The sequence below is a fragment of the Artemia franciscana genome, chromosome 4 (genome assembly GCF_032884065.1).
Source record: "Artemia franciscana chromosome 4, ASM3288406v1, whole genome shotgun sequence".
Lineage (NCBI taxonomy): Eukaryota > Metazoa > Arthropoda > Branchiopoda > Anostraca > Artemiidae > Artemia > Artemia franciscana.
Window position 1 is genome coordinate 2,895,865 of NC_088866.1, and position 17,526 is coordinate 2,913,390.

General features: G+C 33.5%; 1 protein-coding gene and 1 non-coding gene across 5 annotated transcripts in view; both read left to right on the plus strand.

The window, feature by feature from the left end:
- LOC136025860 (ADP-ribosylation factor-like protein 6-interacting protein 1) overlaps positions 1–17,526 on the plus strand; it is a 62,894-nt gene that overhangs the window by 34,245 nt on the left and 11,123 nt on the right. For 3 of the 4 annotated variants that reach the window (XM_065701894.1, XM_065701896.1, XM_065701895.1), the window contains exons 3-4: positions 5,895–6,028; positions 16,565–16,802. In XM_065701894.1, coding sequence (XP_065557966.1) covers positions 5,895–6,028; positions 16,565–16,802 — 372 coding nt within the window. Of the gene's footprint in view, positions 1–5,894; positions 6,029–15,798; positions 15,860–16,564; positions 16,803–17,526 lie in introns of those variants that run through there. The other variant, XM_065701897.1, reaches the window with a different exon arrangement.
- Positions 3,629–3,710, plus strand: Trnas-aga (transfer RNA serine (anticodon AGA)). Its single transcript has one exon. It is a non-coding gene; the product is annotated as a tRNA-Ser (tRNA).

Genomic DNA, 17,526 nt, shown 5'->3' on the forward strand with positions numbered 1-17,526 from the left:
GAAAACTGTTCTTAGGAGCTTTTTGAGCGAGATTACTAGTGCATCTTGTGATCGTTTTTCAACCAAGATTTTTGAACTTGTATCGCAATTTGGGAAAGAAGATCTCGAGGTAGCAATAGATATAATATGCAGTGTCGGGGCTAAAAGTGGCGAAGATGTCAATATATTTTCAAATCTGCTGAAATCTCTAAGGATACAAACCAGCAAAGTGAAAAATTTTGACTTGGAAGCCTATCTAGGATCACTAAACAAGAAATGTCACGCTATAAAAATTGGAGAGGAGCCAAAACCATTGTTAAACATGAATGATTCCGAATTTTTTGGTACTCTTTTGAAAGAAGGTCTTATTTCTGCTTCGAACGGCAAGGAGGTAATTGAACAAATGATTAAATCCAAACAAGATTCTTCTATAGCTAGGTCTTGCAAGTTTTTGACATGTGCCGGAAAGAATTTTGCTGAGCAAAATAAGCACATCATTACCGACCTGGAAATTCTACTGGAAAATCCTAACCTTCTTTCCAACACAAAAAATCATGTATTGCGCCTTATAGATCTGGCTTTAGATAGCTGGATGATTTCTTTTGACCTGAATGAAGAAGAAATTATTAGTCCTGATAAAAGAATTTCACAAGAGTCAAACTGCAATATCTCCGCTATTACTTCTCATGACCAAGTTAAACCCTCTCCAAGTGATAAGCTACCAGCCCTTGAGACAGAGCCCACCGAAAACGAAATTGCAACCGTAGGTGGTAGTAAAAAGCCTGTTGAGAAGCATTTGGCGAAGAAGAAAAGAGCCAATCAGAGCTACAAGTCAAAAAAGATGTCCACCAATTCAAAGCTCCCCAGATCAGACGCAGTTGCTTTAAAAGTTGATGAAACATCCTGTAAAGGTGGGTCAACATCTGTAATCACAAAAGCCAGTTCTGTTGAAAATTATAAAGAAAAAGCAGTTATTTTCGAAAATACTAGCAGTACGGCATCATTATCGAAAACATCTGAAAAAGACTGGAAAACTGTTCTTAGGAGCTTTTTGAGCGAGATTACTAGTGCATCTTATGATCGTTTTTCAACCAAGATTTTTGAACTTGTATCGCAATTTGGGAAAGAAGATCTCGAGGTAGCAATAGATATAATATGCAGTGTCGGGGCTAAAAGTGGCGAAGATGTCAATATATTTTCAAATCTGCTGAAATCTCTAAGGATACAAACCATCAAAGTGAAAAATTTTGACTTGGAAGCCTATCTAGGATCACTAAACAAGAAATGTCACGCTATAAAAATTGGAGAGGAGCCAAAACCATTGTTAAACATGAATGATTCCGAATTTTTTGGTACTCTTTTGAAAGAAGGTCTTATTTCTGCTTCGAACGGCAAGGAGGTAATTGAACAAATGATTAAATCCAAACAAGATTCTTCTATAGCTAGGTCTTGCAAGTTTTTGACATGTGCCGGAAAGAATTTTGCTGAGCAAAATAAGCACATCATTACCGACCTGGAAATTCTACTGGAAAATTCTAACCTTCTTTCCAACACAAAAAATCATGTATTGCGCCTTATAGATCTGGCTTTAGATAGCTGGATGATTTCTTTTGACCTGAATGAAGAAGAAATTATTAGTCCTGATAAAAGAATTTCACAAGAGTCAAACTGCAATATCTCCGCTATTACTTCTCATGACCAAGTTAAATCCTCTTCAAATGATAAGCTATCAGCTCTTGAAGCAGAACTTACCGAAAATAAAATTGTAACTATAGGATATAGTGAAAACCCTGCTCAGAAGGTGGCAAGGAAGAAAATACCCAGTCAGAGCCAGATTCCTTCTGATGACCCCTTCGAACTGCATCAAGGCCTGACTAAAACCTTTGTTGACACTCCAAATAAGATTTCCAAAGATTTTGAGGTTTTGCAAGAGCCAAACCTTGTTTCAAACAAATCTTATGTGAAAAAACTTATTTACGGTGGCTCAGTTCTGTTAGCAGTTGGCACAATAGGCTTGATATGGTTTATTCGCAAAAAGTAAATAAGCAGTAATTTAGCCTGTTGGCTTAGTTGTACCTGCATCTCCTGGCTGAGTGGCACCTGCTGCTGTTCGCTTATTTGTAACTTCAACTGTGTGCTTTATTGTACACGCAGCTGTTATGTTGATCCTAGTAATATTACTGCTTAATTTTATTATAGATATTGTTCTTTATAAAAATCATTTTATTTATATTCCTTTGTGTATATTAACTAGAATAGTGTTAATAAGCATCCTTCATGGTTATAGAAAAGTAAAGAAGCTGCAACATCATGAACGAAGGAGAAACACAAAGACATGGCGATGGAGTATCAAAAAGAAGAAAAAGGAAAAAGAAAGACACATTCAAAAATAGGAACAAATAAATAAAAACACGAATAAACTAGACTTTTCAAAAAAGTAAACCACTCCAAGGGTGGCAAACCTCTTTTGGCGACAAGTTTACACATAAATTATCTTGCTGTACGGATCGGGACGAGAACTCCATAATTTTGTTTCAGTGCGGTGTTACGGGACAATATCGGAACACTCAGAAGAAACTTCGCATAACGAAAACATGGGGAAGAACAACAGCATTATACATTTTCGCGAGTTTTTGTCATATTTGTTTGCGACAGCACTAAAGAAGCATAAGCAGCCCGAATTTTCTTTTCAGTTCTAGCCACAAATAACTTTCTTGCAAAGTAATACCAAAACTACTTTTTCTGTTTTTGGAAGTGGGTAATGAGACTTAAACGGGGCTAACTGAATAGGGAAGAAGTTTTTGCTGTGATTTAGCGTTAAGTAGCTTAATGAGGTAAAAAAAATGGAATTAGGGGGAAAAGACTCAAAAATTATACAAGATTTAAAAAACTCGTTTTCTCTTCTCAGGGCTCATGTAGGTTTTTGCTAACTCGAATGTTTATATTTAAAAACAATAGTTCATATGGCACTTCTGACGAGGTCGGAAGAGCCAAGAGCTCATATGGCAAGAGCTCTAACAAAATTCTAAGAATCAAAAGATTGATTTAAAAGGAAAATAAGAGGCTTAATGCCGGTCGGGATTTAAAATAAGAGCTCTGAGACAAAAGGTTCTTCTAAATATCAAATTTCATTACCCATTCGTAAGTTAAAAATACTTCATTTTTCAGTTTTTCCTCTCCCTCCAGCCCCCCAGATGGTCGAATCGGGGAAACGACTGTTGTCACGTCAATTTGTGCAGGTCCCTGACACGCCTACCAATTTTCATCGTCCTAGTACGTCCAAAAGCACCGAACTCACCAAAGCACTGAAAATCCCACCCCCTAACTCCCCCAAAGAGATACTTATGCTTATTCTTCCCACTAAGTCTCATCCTGATCTCTCCACTTTAAGCGTTTTCCAAGATTTCCGGTTTCCCCCTTCAACTCCCCCAATGTTACCGGATCTGGTTGGGATCAAAAATAAGAGTTCTGAAGGACGAAATCCTTACTAAATATCAAATTTCTTTAAGGTACGTTCACCCATTCATAAGTTAAAAACACCTCATTTTTCTTATTTTTCCGAATTAGCCGTGCTTAACAAGTGTCATAAAACCAGACGTCACCCATAGTATGAATATAATATTATTTGTATTATTAAAACTCTTTTCAAGCGGTCGTGGCCGAGTGGTTAAGGCGTCTGACTAGAAATCAGATTCCCTCTGGGAGCGTAGGTTCGAATCCTACCGACCGCGGTTTTTGTTCAATTTTATCGATCTGAACTTCCATCTGTTGCTCATATTATAGTTGTTTCTTCAGTTTATTTATTGCCAAATTTGTATTTTTTCCCTTGTAAATTTTCAGAGACGTGGGTAAAGGCTGAAAAATACCGTTATTTGCCAGAAAACCGCCATATTTCTGGTGAATACTATAGAACTTTGCATTTTTGAGGAGGGTGCCCACTTTTTGGAATCACACACACGGGGTGATGTGTGCCAAGCTAAGCCTAGTGGAAATGTGGCAAGCATGACAGAAACTATGCCAAGCATGGCGGAAACTATGCCGAGCGTGGCGAAACTTCGCGACACACACGGCGTTTTGAGATGTACACGAGGTGGTGGAAAGTTCGTACCACTTCGGTATATATGATGACTCCAAATGCGTAAAATTTATCAACTTTAATGGAATCTGTCAATATTTATTAGCATAAGAATGGAAAGAAATGGACGTTTCCTTGAAAGTGATCCAATCCTGAGGAAAATTGCACCATCAAATTTTGGATTTTCAAGAATCCTTCACTAAACTTTCAAACCCCCTAATTACGAGAATGCAAAATTTTCGAGGGGTTGCCATCTTCGGAAATCGTGTACACCGGGTGGCGCGTGCCTAGCCCGGTGGAAGTGTACCAAGTGGTGCGTGTACTGGGCCACGCATGGTGTAGGTGCTGCACACTTGGTGCTCCAAAATGTACACCAGGTGGTTGAAAGTGGGCAGTCCCTCGCATTTATATGCATTTTCGTTTTTTTTTCAGGGGATAGCTACCTCCTCCGTCCTTCCCTCTAAGCATTTTGCCTTTTAAGTAGGGGCGAATTTGCTATGGGGTTGGGTTCAAGAAGTATGGAACTTCGTTTCAAATAAAACTGCGAAAAAAAGGGATAGTCATTAAAAACAGGAACAGAAAAAATGGGGAGAAAATATATAAAGAAAACCAGCCTATAGAAAGAGAAACAAAAGATAAATAGAAAAAAATAATGAGGAAAACGAGAAAACGTAGCAGAACGAAGAATAGAAAACGACACAAATCAAGACGAGTAAAAAAAAGAAGAAAAATGCAAGCATTTTGGTTGAGACCTGCATTTAACCATCCTCAGGGCAAAATTAGGAGAAAAAATAGATAAAGGTCCACCGGAAAATATAAAAAAGACAAGCCTTAAACAAATTTTTAACAAACCCTTAAAGGGATTCGATGCTGTTAAGAATCCGCCCATCTTGTTCATTACAAACTTTTTTTATTATTATTTTTGTGTGATCAGACTCTTTGGAATTGACCTGGTGGTCTTGCCCTAACTAATTGAGCTTGGATAAGCGATCTGAATAAACGACAGAAAACTAGACACCGACTTCTAATATCCCGGAAATCTTAGAAAAACCTTGCAACTTCTCTTGTTTTATTTCAAGATAGAGGTATTCAGTTTTAGTGAAATTTAGTCACACAATAGAAAATGTGAATATTTTTTTTTTTTTTTTTTTTTTTTTTTTTTTTTTTTTTTTAATGGAGCAGAATTATATCAGTTTTAAAATTTAGGAAAGGCTAGTTCTTAAAATTTTCTAGCATACCTGCTAGGAAAATGTCAAAAATCACTTCAAAAGAAATGCCATTTGATCATTGCGGTAGCTGTGTGAGTTGTGCAACACGCTGTGATTAAAAATTTTGCCGATACTATTTCATTTTCTTTTCAATCAAATTTCATAGTCAAACTACAAATTATCAGAAGCTTTCATTGATAACTAGTGCCCTCAGAGATTTCGCTTAAAGTGTATCTTTTCATATCGTCCAGTGAACTTTTATCTATTTATTTTTGTTCTCGATTCTTGACTGAGGAGGTTTGTGCGGAGGTCTTGACAGAAATATTTGCATTTCTCTCTGTTATCACTGGCTGTGATTTACCTTTTTTCTATGTTCTCCTATGTTTTTTGTATTGCTTAGTCATTGTGGTATTATTATTTAAAAGAATGAGATATCAAATAAAACTTAAGTTACGAATAAATAAAACAAATAGATAAAACGAAATAATCAATAAATTATTAGAATAACGTTTACAAATTAATCAAAATTCTTACCCTGAACAAGTATTTTTAATTAATTAATGAATTAGTTTATGTACTTATTGTCTTTTTTTATTTATTGTATTTTATTGTTGATATTTTTTATCTTATAGGAATTGCGGGCAAGGAAATTAAAAAAATCATTGGAACATTGGAAAGAAATACTTCTTGCCCTACAAGCTGCCCTAATGTGGGAAAGGCCATGGTCACCTTTTATGCTATTAACCACTGTGTCTGGATTTTTTGGGTAAGGCTCTAATATAGGTCTTTTGGTATAAAATAAATAATATAGAGCATAATAAATGGCACTTTCGATTTCTTTTCAGAAGATTAGAAAACATGGTATTTTAAAAGCAGAACGTCTTAAAACAAAATGTATCATTAAGAGTGTCTTCAATAGGGTGGGGGGATTGTGCCCCTGTTCAGATTAAAAAAATCACCTTCAATGCTATTTAAATTGAAAATGCCTTTTTCTGTTTTTGTTGAAGAAATAAAAAAAGGATTCCCCCCCCCCCCATAGTTATTGAAAACATATTTTTACCCTCCCCAATTTTTTCTTGGGATATGCGATACCGATCGTTCCCATAAACATATATTGTCAAAAATGCCAAAGACATAAGAGTGTGTCCGACATTTTCATGGTTTTTCATTGCCATTTTTTTTTATTTATTTAATTATTGTTATTATTAATAATTCAGACATTAAATAGTCCCCGTTTTTATTATTATTACTATTATTTTATAAGGTCAAGGTGGTTGTGATTTTGGGGAGGAAGTAGGGGAATTTATTAGACGTTGATTTGTTCGGAGATTTGTTGTGGTTGTGTTGAAGAGTAATTGTTTAAAGTTTATTGTTGAGTTTAGGGGACTCAACGTCTGTTTTTGCATAGAGAAGTATAATTTATGTCTATTTATTTCTATTTATATTAATAAAACCCGATATCTGAAAAAAAATTAAAAAATACCATAATAAAGGGCGTGGTATGGAAAAGACACGTAGTCATCTTTTATATTATTACTGTTGGATCTTTTAGGCAAGACCGTAGCAAAGGGCTAATCTTATTAAGCACGTGTCTGTCCATTTATTATTATTATTATTTTTTTTAAAATATGAAAACGGCGTTTTAAAAGCATGACGTTTTCTAAAATCCAATGGCAAGTCGTAAAAAAAAAATACAATGCATTTGCCGGTATGCCCAGTATACCCGAGAAGCACAAACTTCTGAAAAAAGTGTTTTTATTCTATGTACAAATGGACATCTGTATATACGCATATAGGCTGCCCAAATCATAACGCTTGCTTTTTCTAGTTTTTCTGTTAATTATCATAACTTGAAAGATGTTTGAGCTCAGAAACATTACAGAATACATAGCTAATAGTTCCTAACTCTGTGTTAATATCAAACCGAAAATTAAATGGTTACTCCTTGTGGGAAATTCAACACCATTTTCTTTTTGTTTACTTAAATACGGGGTTTATTCAAAAAAAAAGAAAAAAAGGCACAACACTTAACCCTCCTTAAGCTTTCGATTGCCTGGAGTTACCCATTAAACATAGGAATAAAATTAACAAAAACCCATTTGATTTACCATTTTTATATCAATAACAGAAAAATGTCAATAATAAAAATAATAAAAGAGAAAAAAAATATGTCCATTTGTGTGACTCCTGGTCGCAACAAGCTTTCCCAACAGCAAATCATTCCACCACGTCTTCCATCCAAAAGAAATTAGAATTAGTTTTCCTTTTTTTATTTTTTGGGGAACTTGAGAGCAAGTAAAATTCAATTTGAAATTCAAAACATAAAATTCATAGATCTCTACGGAAATCACACACACTTGCCGATATTTTTCAGAAATTCGGGCAAATTATTCTAAGCATTTGGTCCAAAATGACGTATTGAAAATAAAGACCTAGTCTAAACAACTTGAGGAGTCCTTACATTATTAGCATATCGTGTAAGATAATTATGTACTTCATCACCAGAAATAAATAAATTTAGGGAACACCTTGGGACTAATTCGGAATCATAATTAATCGGAATAAATTGCCCTGACAACAGCAACAGTACCTGGGTGTGTGAAAACTGAATAAAGGATTATTGGCTAAATTTGTGAGATAGAACATTTATTTCTGCTTATAGTTGCAGTTGTATGCTTATATTTATCCTTTAGTGTCATTTTAAGTGGATTCCCTTAGCATTTGACTTTAATTACCTGGATTTTAAAGCTAGTGAATTTTCTCTATCCCCATGGGTATTTCCCAACAAGCCAATCTTCTTCTTATTCAGCAGACGGGCTTTTCAGTCGATACTATTTAGCCCTTTTCCTTTGGGCTCACTCTGTGGGATCGACTGAGCTTTGGAGCTGGTTTGTCTTATGTGATTTGTATCTGCTCAGATTTCTTGGAGTATATCTTTTGATACCAGCAGTTGAATTATAAGAGAATATATATTGAGCTCTGTGCTCTGCGAGAAAGTATGGTCAGCAAGACTCTTGGCTGTTAGTAGAATTTTGTGGTGTTTGAAGCCAAATAATCAAAACAAACGAAATGCTTTTTCTTCTTCTGAAGTTATAAAGTTGCAGTTGCCAACGCTACATTTCCGTAACACCATAGAACAGGTTGTTTCAGCCGTTTTTCATTGTTTCAGCATTGGCTCAAAAGTAATTGAATGAAGTTTATTTTTATATTTTTGGATGTGATCTCAGCATTTTTGATTACGTTTAGTGCTACCTAAATTGACAATAAAAACTGTATTTCAACAAAACCACGCTTGTAACATATTTTGAATTCCGTCCCTGAGCAGTGTTGTCATATTTTTCAAAAAAGCACTGTAGTAGTCTGGCTGGATTCAGAAATGAGCAGCAAACGTCAGAGACAATCACCGAGAAAAGATCTAGATTGCTGCAAAGCATGTGATATTGGGCTAAAGGATGATAGTTGTGCCCTTTCATGCGATATGTGTGATGCATGGTTATGCATTGAATGCATTGAAATGAGCAAGTTGGAGTATGATTTGTGTAACAAGATGACACGTCGTCTTGGGTCACTCTGGCATTGCCCTATTTGCAAGCAAAAGGGCTCAGGAACTCAAGGAATAACACCCAGTGAGATCAAAGACATAATAAAGAGCGAAATTAGTGTTCATTTTCAGCAATCGAAACTAAGCTTCAAGACAAATTTGAAAAACTACTGAAACCAATAAGTGATCAATTAACACAGATAGAAAAAGAAGTATGCCAAATGTTCTGTTGAGGATGTAAAGAAGCACGCCACTACATCGCTCAAAGTCGAATTTGATAACCTTAGTGAAAAATTGAAAAATGAAATAAAAAGCAAAGAAACAGCCAATGATATTCTAGAAGATTTGGTCATGAAGCAAACAAATTTAGTTGTATTTGAACTTCAAGAGGATCCAAACTGTAGTACTAAGAAGAGTCAAAATGAGGTTGATACAAAGCTCCTGAATCAAGTAATTTTGCAGAATTGCCCTGTCAAATGTTCACATTTACAGTTCGTTTGGGAAGACTAAATAATGGAAAATGTCGTCTGATCAAACTGTTTTTCCGTAGCCCCATAGAACGTGATGCTGCTTCTTTCTTCTTGAGTGGTAACCTGAACACCATAAAATCCTCTTACCCGACTTTTAACTTTTCTCATGATCGCACAAAACTGGAACTTGCTCAAAAGAAAAGGTATAACGCTCTGAAAGAGGAACTTAACCAAAAAGTGACAGCAGGAGAATCAGGTTGGAAAATTAAGGATGGAAAGGGTGGTCTAAAACTTGTAAAGAAAAGCTCTTTTCGAGGTGAAAATAGCTCGCAAATCCCTAGGGAAGCAGTTATGGAACTATAATTTCCTTGTGCTCTACACCAACGCAGATACTTTATCAAATAAAGTTGAAGAATTACAGTCATTGATGTCAGTGCATAAGCCTCATGTTGTTGTTGTTTCTGAATCTTTGCCTAAGAATTGTGCAAATCCAGAAGCATATTTTCAACAGGTTGAAGGTTGTACTTTATTAGTGAATACTAACTATAAACGTGGAATTTTTGTTTATGTTCGTTCGTTGCTTAAGTACACAGAAGTAAATGATCCTTTAGCAGGTTTAGTGGTTGATGTAAAATTGATGTAAAAGGTCTTCAGATAGTATTAGAATTGTTGCAGTGTATAGAAGTCCTGGTGTTAATGAGCTATCTCCAAATAATAATGCAAATTTATTACAGTATCTTCACAATGTTTCAACAGTTAGTTCAAGGGTATTAGTGGTGGGTGATTTTAACCTACCTTCCATTGATTGGAAAAATCAAATAACCTCGCTTTCTAATCAATCATTTGAGCATCATTTCCTTCAAAAATTGCAGGACACATACCTATGCCAACACATTCAGGAGCCTACACGATTTCGGGATGATTTGACTCCTTCTATCCTTGACTTGGTAATAACAAAATCTCCTGACGATGTTAGAAATATTGAAATTCTACCTCTATTAGGAAAAAGTGATCACACCGTTCTTAAACTGTCATTAAAATCTTCAGGTAATGATTCTACTCCTCAAAAACAGACCCTTAAATATAATTACACTAAAGGTGACTATGAGTCTTTTCGAAATTTCATTTTATCACTATGTATCACGGAACAGTTTAGGGAAAATAAATAGAATGTTATTGAGGTATTTGAGCTGATTCATGAAGCTTTGGTAGTGGGTCAAAATAAGTTTATTCCGACTATAGTTTATAGTCAGCTCTATAAAAATAGGCGAACTCTTCCTCGAGAAATTCTACAAGCTATTAGTGAAAAAAATTATCTGTGGCCTGAGTATATTAAAATAACAAGCACTGAGTCATGGATAAGATATGAAAGAGCAAGAAATAGAGCAACTAGGCTTCTTCGGTCAAATCGCGAGGCACTTGAATCTTCTATCATTTTATCTGCTTAAAGTTGCCCAGAAAGGTTTTGGAAATATATAAGAAAAAACCAGACTTCACAGTCCCCATCCTCAACTTCATTCACTGACCCTGAAATACAGACAAATATAGACAATGATAATGAAAAAGCTGAACATTTTAATAAACTTTTCTTATCTGTTTTTACACGACCTAACAGTGAAACTCCTATTGATCCTAATTTTTCTACCAATTTCACAATAGATTTTGATAATTCTGACTTTGATGATCAACAAGTTTTTGAGGTCTTGAAGCATCTTGACACAAATAAATCACCAGATATTCATGAATTTTCAAACCATATGATCCGAGAGCTTGCAACAGTACTCACTGAAACACTGACACATTTGTATAATCTGTGTCTGGCGTCTGGTACTTGCCCTTTGGCATGGAAAAAAGCAATAATTAAACCCCTGTATAAAAGTGGCACAAAAACACAATTTAAAAACTATAGACCAATATCAAACACTTTTTTCCAGAGTTATGGAAAAACTAATTGTCAAGAGAATACAAAATTATTTCGAATCAAATCTTCTTTGGCATCCATCTCAAAACGGTTTCCGTAAAAAACATTCATGTAATACACAGCTTTTGGAAGTAATTACTGACTTCCATAGGTCTCAGGTTTGATTGCATTTATATAGATTTTTCTAAGGCGTTTGATAAAATTTCCATTCCGCTTTTACTTCAAAAGTGTGAGGTATATCACCTTGGTGCCAGAACGTTGAATTGGATTGGTGATTATCTAACAGGCAGGACGCAGAAAGTGATTGTAGGTGATGCTTTGTCCTCTGCTGAGATAGTTTTAAGTGGCGTTCCACAAGGTAGTTGCCTTGGTCCAGTACTTTTCTGCCTTTTCATTAATGACTTGCCTCTTGTTGTCCACCATTCCACAGTTAAAATGTTCGCAGATGATGTAAAGCTCTACCGCTCCACGACAAATTCAGATGAAGCTTCGTTGCTTCAAAAAGACTTGGATGCAGTGCACAATTGGTGTAATGCTAGCTCCATGTTTGTCAACGAAAATAAGTGTAGGGTCGTCCATTACTTCGGCAAAGTAGAACAAAGTTACCAATACCATCTTGCTGGACATTCAATCTTACCTGTTGAAAATGTCCATAACCTTGGTGTTCATTTTGATTCTAGTCTTAGGTTTGGCAAGCATGTCTCTGAAGTAACTCGTAAGGCAAACTATCAGCTATTATGTCTTAGACGGAATTTCCGTAAGTTTAATCTCCGTTCATTCATTGCCATTTATAAATCAACAGTTCGACCTATACTCGAATACAATTGGTCAGTAAGGTATCCATTGAATAAAAATGACAGAGCGAGGGTTGAAAAAATACAGCAAAGAGCAACTAAGCTTGTACCTTATTTGAAACATTTGCTGTATGAAAATAGACTGCACAGGCTAGGATCGTCAAGTCTTCAATTCCGAAGGGATAGGGCAGACATTATTAACACATTCTGTATAATAAAAAGCATTGATGAAATAAGTACATCACAGTTCTTAACATTTAATGACACTAACAGGACCCGTTATCACCCACATAAATTGTACCCCTCACTTTCAAAAAGGAAAATAAGCCAACATTCATTTTACAGCAGGGTGTGGAAGCCATGGAATGACCTTCCACCCAAAACATTTCTAACAGATGACATAAACAGATTCAAAACAAAACTAGCAGAAATAAATTTTCATAGTAAATCATTTTTAAGTAATTTATAGTATTATTTGTCAGTGTTTTTTGTAGCTGTTATTTTCATTGATTTGTATGTGTGTATTATGTTGTCAGTATTGTCATAATTTCTATTTATTATGTTTATGCGACAAGCTTGAAAGCTTACCGTATTTGGTATTAATAAATAAATAAATAAATAATGCGTGATAAAACTTCCCTAGACCTGACAGAGGAATAATATTTAACTATACATATTGAGATCTAACTGATGTTACTTTATTATACCGAGTCAACACTTGAATTGCCAGGTTCTTTCCACTGAAATCATTGAGAAATAGACTAAAATCAAGAATATTTGAATTAATTTTGGGGGTATGGGGGGGGGGGCTGTTGCCTTATTTCAGGTTTATGTTCCCTGTGGAATTTTTAGTATGCTATTTTCCTGGTCTCCTAAAATTTTAATGTATCAACAAAAGGTAATTATTTGTTATTCCATAGTTGAGATTCAGCTCTATCCATGTACCCAAATACACTTTTGAATTTCTTTCACATGGCTTTTTAGATTGAAAATACGCTGAATATTTGTTGAAAATTATTTTTTTTAAACCCCTATTTTTATTCATGTTTTTATCCTACTTCCTGAACAAGTTTAAGAAATAATAATTATGGTGAATGGACAGACCGACTCGTGATTCCTAAAATATAAGTATCTTGTCCTTTTGGTCCAAGTTATAGTGGCAGGATTGTCGCAAGATTGTTTGTTTCACAGGGAACATATACCTTATACAAGCTGCTATTGCAACTTTAAAAGTATTTAGAAAAATCGCTTGAATAAATTGGGCACAGAAATCTAAACCCCTCCCATATATATCAAAAGAAATTAATACACCTAAAAGATTAACCTGTGCAATTTTTGGTATGTTATTTTCTGCTTTCCTACAGTTTTAATATATTAAAAAAAATAATTATGTTATTCCATGTTTGAATTCAGCTTTATCCATCTACCGGAATATGTTTTTGATTTCTTTCACATGGCTTTTTAGATAGAAAATACGGTGAATATTTGTTGAAAATTGTTGAAAATAAGACATATTTTCTCTTTTTCTTTATTCAAGTATATTTAAAGATAATTTCTTAAACCACATTGACCATAAGAGAGATAAAGACTAACATAAAGAGATTATTAAATAATCTTAAATAATCATAAAGATTAATATAAAGAGAGAAAACGATCAAAAGTGAGTTGTGAAAAAAAATGGAAAAATTAGGTACGTAAAAATTTAAAAATTTAAAAAAAAATATTAGGTACGTAATTTACTTTTGTCACTTTTGTTTATTAGGTACGTAAAAAAAAATGGAAAAATTAGGTACGTAAAAATTTTAAAAATTAAAAAAAAATTATTAGGTACGTAATTTACTTTTGTCACTTTTGTTTATTAGGTACGTAAAAAAATGGAAAAATTAGGTACGTAAAAATTTTAAAAATTAAAAAAAAATTATTAGGTACGTAATTTACTTTTGTCACTTTTGTTTATTAGGTACGTAAAAAAATGGAAGAATTAGGTACGGAAAAATTTAAAAAATTTAAAAAAAAATTATTAGGTACGTAATTTACTTTTGTTACTTTTGTTACTTTTGTTTATTAGGTACGTAAAAAAATGAAAAAATTAGGTACGGAAAAATTTAGGTTAGATACGTGATATTTGTTGATATTTAGATACGTTATATTTGTTGAAAATTGTTGAAAATAAGACATATTTTCTCTTTTTCTTTATTCAAGTATATTTAAAGATAATTTCTTAAACCACATTGACCATAAGAGAGATGAAGACTAACATAAAGAGATTATTAAATAATCTTAAATAATCATAAAGATTAACATAAAGAGAGAAAACGATCAAAAGTGAGTTGTGAAAAAAATGGAAAATTTAGGTACGTAAAAATTTAAAAATTAAAAAAAAATTATTAGGTACGTAACTTACTTTTGTCACTTTTGTTTATTAGGTACGTAAAAAAATGGAAGAATTAGGTACGGAAAAATTTAAAAAATTTAAAAAAAATTATTAGGTACGTAATTTACTTTTGTTACTTTTGTTACTTTTGTTTATTAGGTACGTAAAAAAATGAAAAAATTAGGTACGGAAAAATTTAGGTTAGATACGTGATATTTGTTGATATTTAGATACGTTATATTTGTTGAAAATTGTTGAAAATAAGACATATTTTCTCTTTTTCTTTATTCAAGTATATTTAAAGATAATTTCTTAAACCACATTGACCATAAGAGAGATGAAGACTAACATAAAGAGATTATTAAATAATCTTAAATAATCATAAAGATTAACATAAAGAGAGAAAACGATCAAAAGTGAGTTGTGAAAAAAATGGAAAATTTAGGTACGTAAAAATTTTAAAAATTAAAAAAAAAATATTAGGTACGTAATTTACTTTTGTCACTTTTGTTTATTAGGTACGTAAAAAAATGGAAGAATTAGGTACGGAAAATTTTTAAAAATTTAAAAAAAATTATTAGGTACGTAATTTACTTTTGTTACTTTTGTTACTTTTGTTTATTAGGTACGTAAAAAAATGGAAAAATTAGGTACGGAAAAATTTAGGTTAGATACGTGATTGACGGAACCGTACTGGATTCGCTCTCTTTGGGGGGGGGTGGGGGGTGGGGGCAGGGGTTCAGTGATTTGGCGAGTCAGGTGCTTCTGGACGTGCTAGGACGATGAAAATCGGTACGCGTGTCAGGGACCTGCACAAATTGACTTGATAAAGTCGTTTTCCCCAGATTCGACCATATGGGGGGCTAAAGGGAGAGGAAAAATTAGAAAAAATTAGGTATTTATAACATACGAGTGGGTGATCGGATCTTAATGAATTTTGATATTTAGAAGGAGATCGTGACTCACACCTTTTATTTTAAATCCCTACCGGCATTATGCCTCTGATTTTCCTTTTAAATCAATCTTTTGATTCTTAGAATTTTGTTAGAGCTCATACCATACGAGCTCTTGGCTCTTGGCTCTTCTTGCCTCATCACAAGTGCCATATGAGCCCTTAGCTCTTGTTTTATTTATTTTTGTTTATGTTTCAATTTTGTTTATTTTTTATTTAATTATTTATTTATTATTTAATTGTTTATTTATTTATTTTTCACTTTAAATTATTTAATTACATCTTAGTTATTCAATTATAAGAAATTTAATAGATGAACTAAATCGATTTTAAATCTAAGATGTTAAACGTAAATTAGAATACTAAGTATTACATTTATTCTAGAAAGTGTCAGTAAGGTTATAAATATTTTGTTTATCAGTTTGCAAAGGAGTAAGAGAATTTGTCAGCTTTTTTTCCCACTTTAGATTTCCCACTTTAGATTAGAATCTGTAAATGGCAGTTCATATTTCTTTGGATTTTGTGCAAATCGCAGATATTGGCGGGTAACTCACTTTTTTGTTTTTTAGGTATTTGATTTTGATTCTTTTAAATTTTGGTCTTTTATTGAATTCTATTTAATTTTTGCCGGTCTTTTTCGTTGGTTTTGCTATACTTCCAGCGCTTGTTTTCCCCTAATCGTATTACTTTATTTGCGCTGAAGAAGAGAGGCGGTTGTTCCCTCGAAATATTCCCTTTCTGTTTTCTTCAGTATTTTCATTTGGCCTTTAAAAACCTCATTTTTGGTCGTTTTCTTTCTTTATGTCAACTATATATCCTTCTTTAAAATATTTTTAGGGAGGGGAGGGGGTTCGTTCTATTTAAGGTTTATGTTCCTTGTGCAATTTTTGTTATGTTATTTTCTGCTCTCCTACATTTTTTTATTATATTAAACAAGGCAATAATTTTGTTATTCCATAGTGGAATGCAGCCTTATCCATCTACCGAAATATATTTTTGATTTCTTCAAGTGGCTTTTTAGATAGAAAATACGGTGAATATTTGTTGAAAATCGTTAAAAAAAAGAAAAATTTCCTCTTTTTCAAGTATATATCCTTCTTCCGTAACAATTTTAATTAATATAATATATATGGCTGGGTGAATGGACAGGTCTAAGAGTAATGATTACAAAAATATAAGCATAAGTTATAGCTATGGGCTATAGCAATTCTTAAGTAGAGCGAAAATTCAAACCCATACTTTTGTTTCAGGGCAGTCGTTTATTTCAACCTATCTGTTCTGACAACATTGTCAGTTCTTGGGCTTTTGATTACATCATTGGATTGGTTCATACCTCTAGTAGCAGCAGCAATTCGAAACCCTGAAAACTGGAGTGGAATTGAAGAGAGAAAAGTGGAAAGTTTGTGTGAAAATATCATTATTGCTCAAGACGAAGCAGTTGCTTTCATAAATGCATTACTTGCCATTCGTGAAAATCGACCAACTATGGTAAGAAAATAGCCTATAAAGATTTTAAGTTATAATTACTCACTTACATAATTCATTGTAGAATTATAGAAGTCTTCAGTGTAGAATTATATGAAACTATAGAAGATACAATAGAGTTATATTAGAATACAGAATGAAATTGAATGATAGATGGCATCAACATGAAATTATAAAAAATTATGTAGAATCATAGGAGTCGTCTATACAGAGTAATATAAAATTATAGAAGTCTTCTATGTAGAATTATGTGTAACTTTAGAAGATTAAATGAAATTATATCAGAAGACATAATTATAGACATCATCTATATGGAATTATAGTAGATTATACAGAGTTATAATAGAAAATAGAACTATGGTATTCTTCTCTATAGAATTCTGCTAACCATGTCACGTGAACACCAATAGAAGGCAAAGCTATATGTGTCGTCTGGTCTCAGAATTGTCACTAATAGTGGTTGAAAAGCCCAGTTATTTAGTCTGAGAGATCGGTTAGGGGGGCAAAATAAATTCGAAAATTTGGGAAGGGGCAACTTTGTCGGTTTTTCAATTAAAAAATACCAAAACCAGGATCTTTCATCGAAAATACCCTAAAATGGTATATTTTAAAATCTAGATGGGGGGGGGGGAATCAGGTGCATCCCCTTCCCTGATTGGCGACACTGATTTTAACAGAATTTTTTAAGTTCTCGTTAACATTTCTTTAGTGCAAGTTTTCCTTTTGA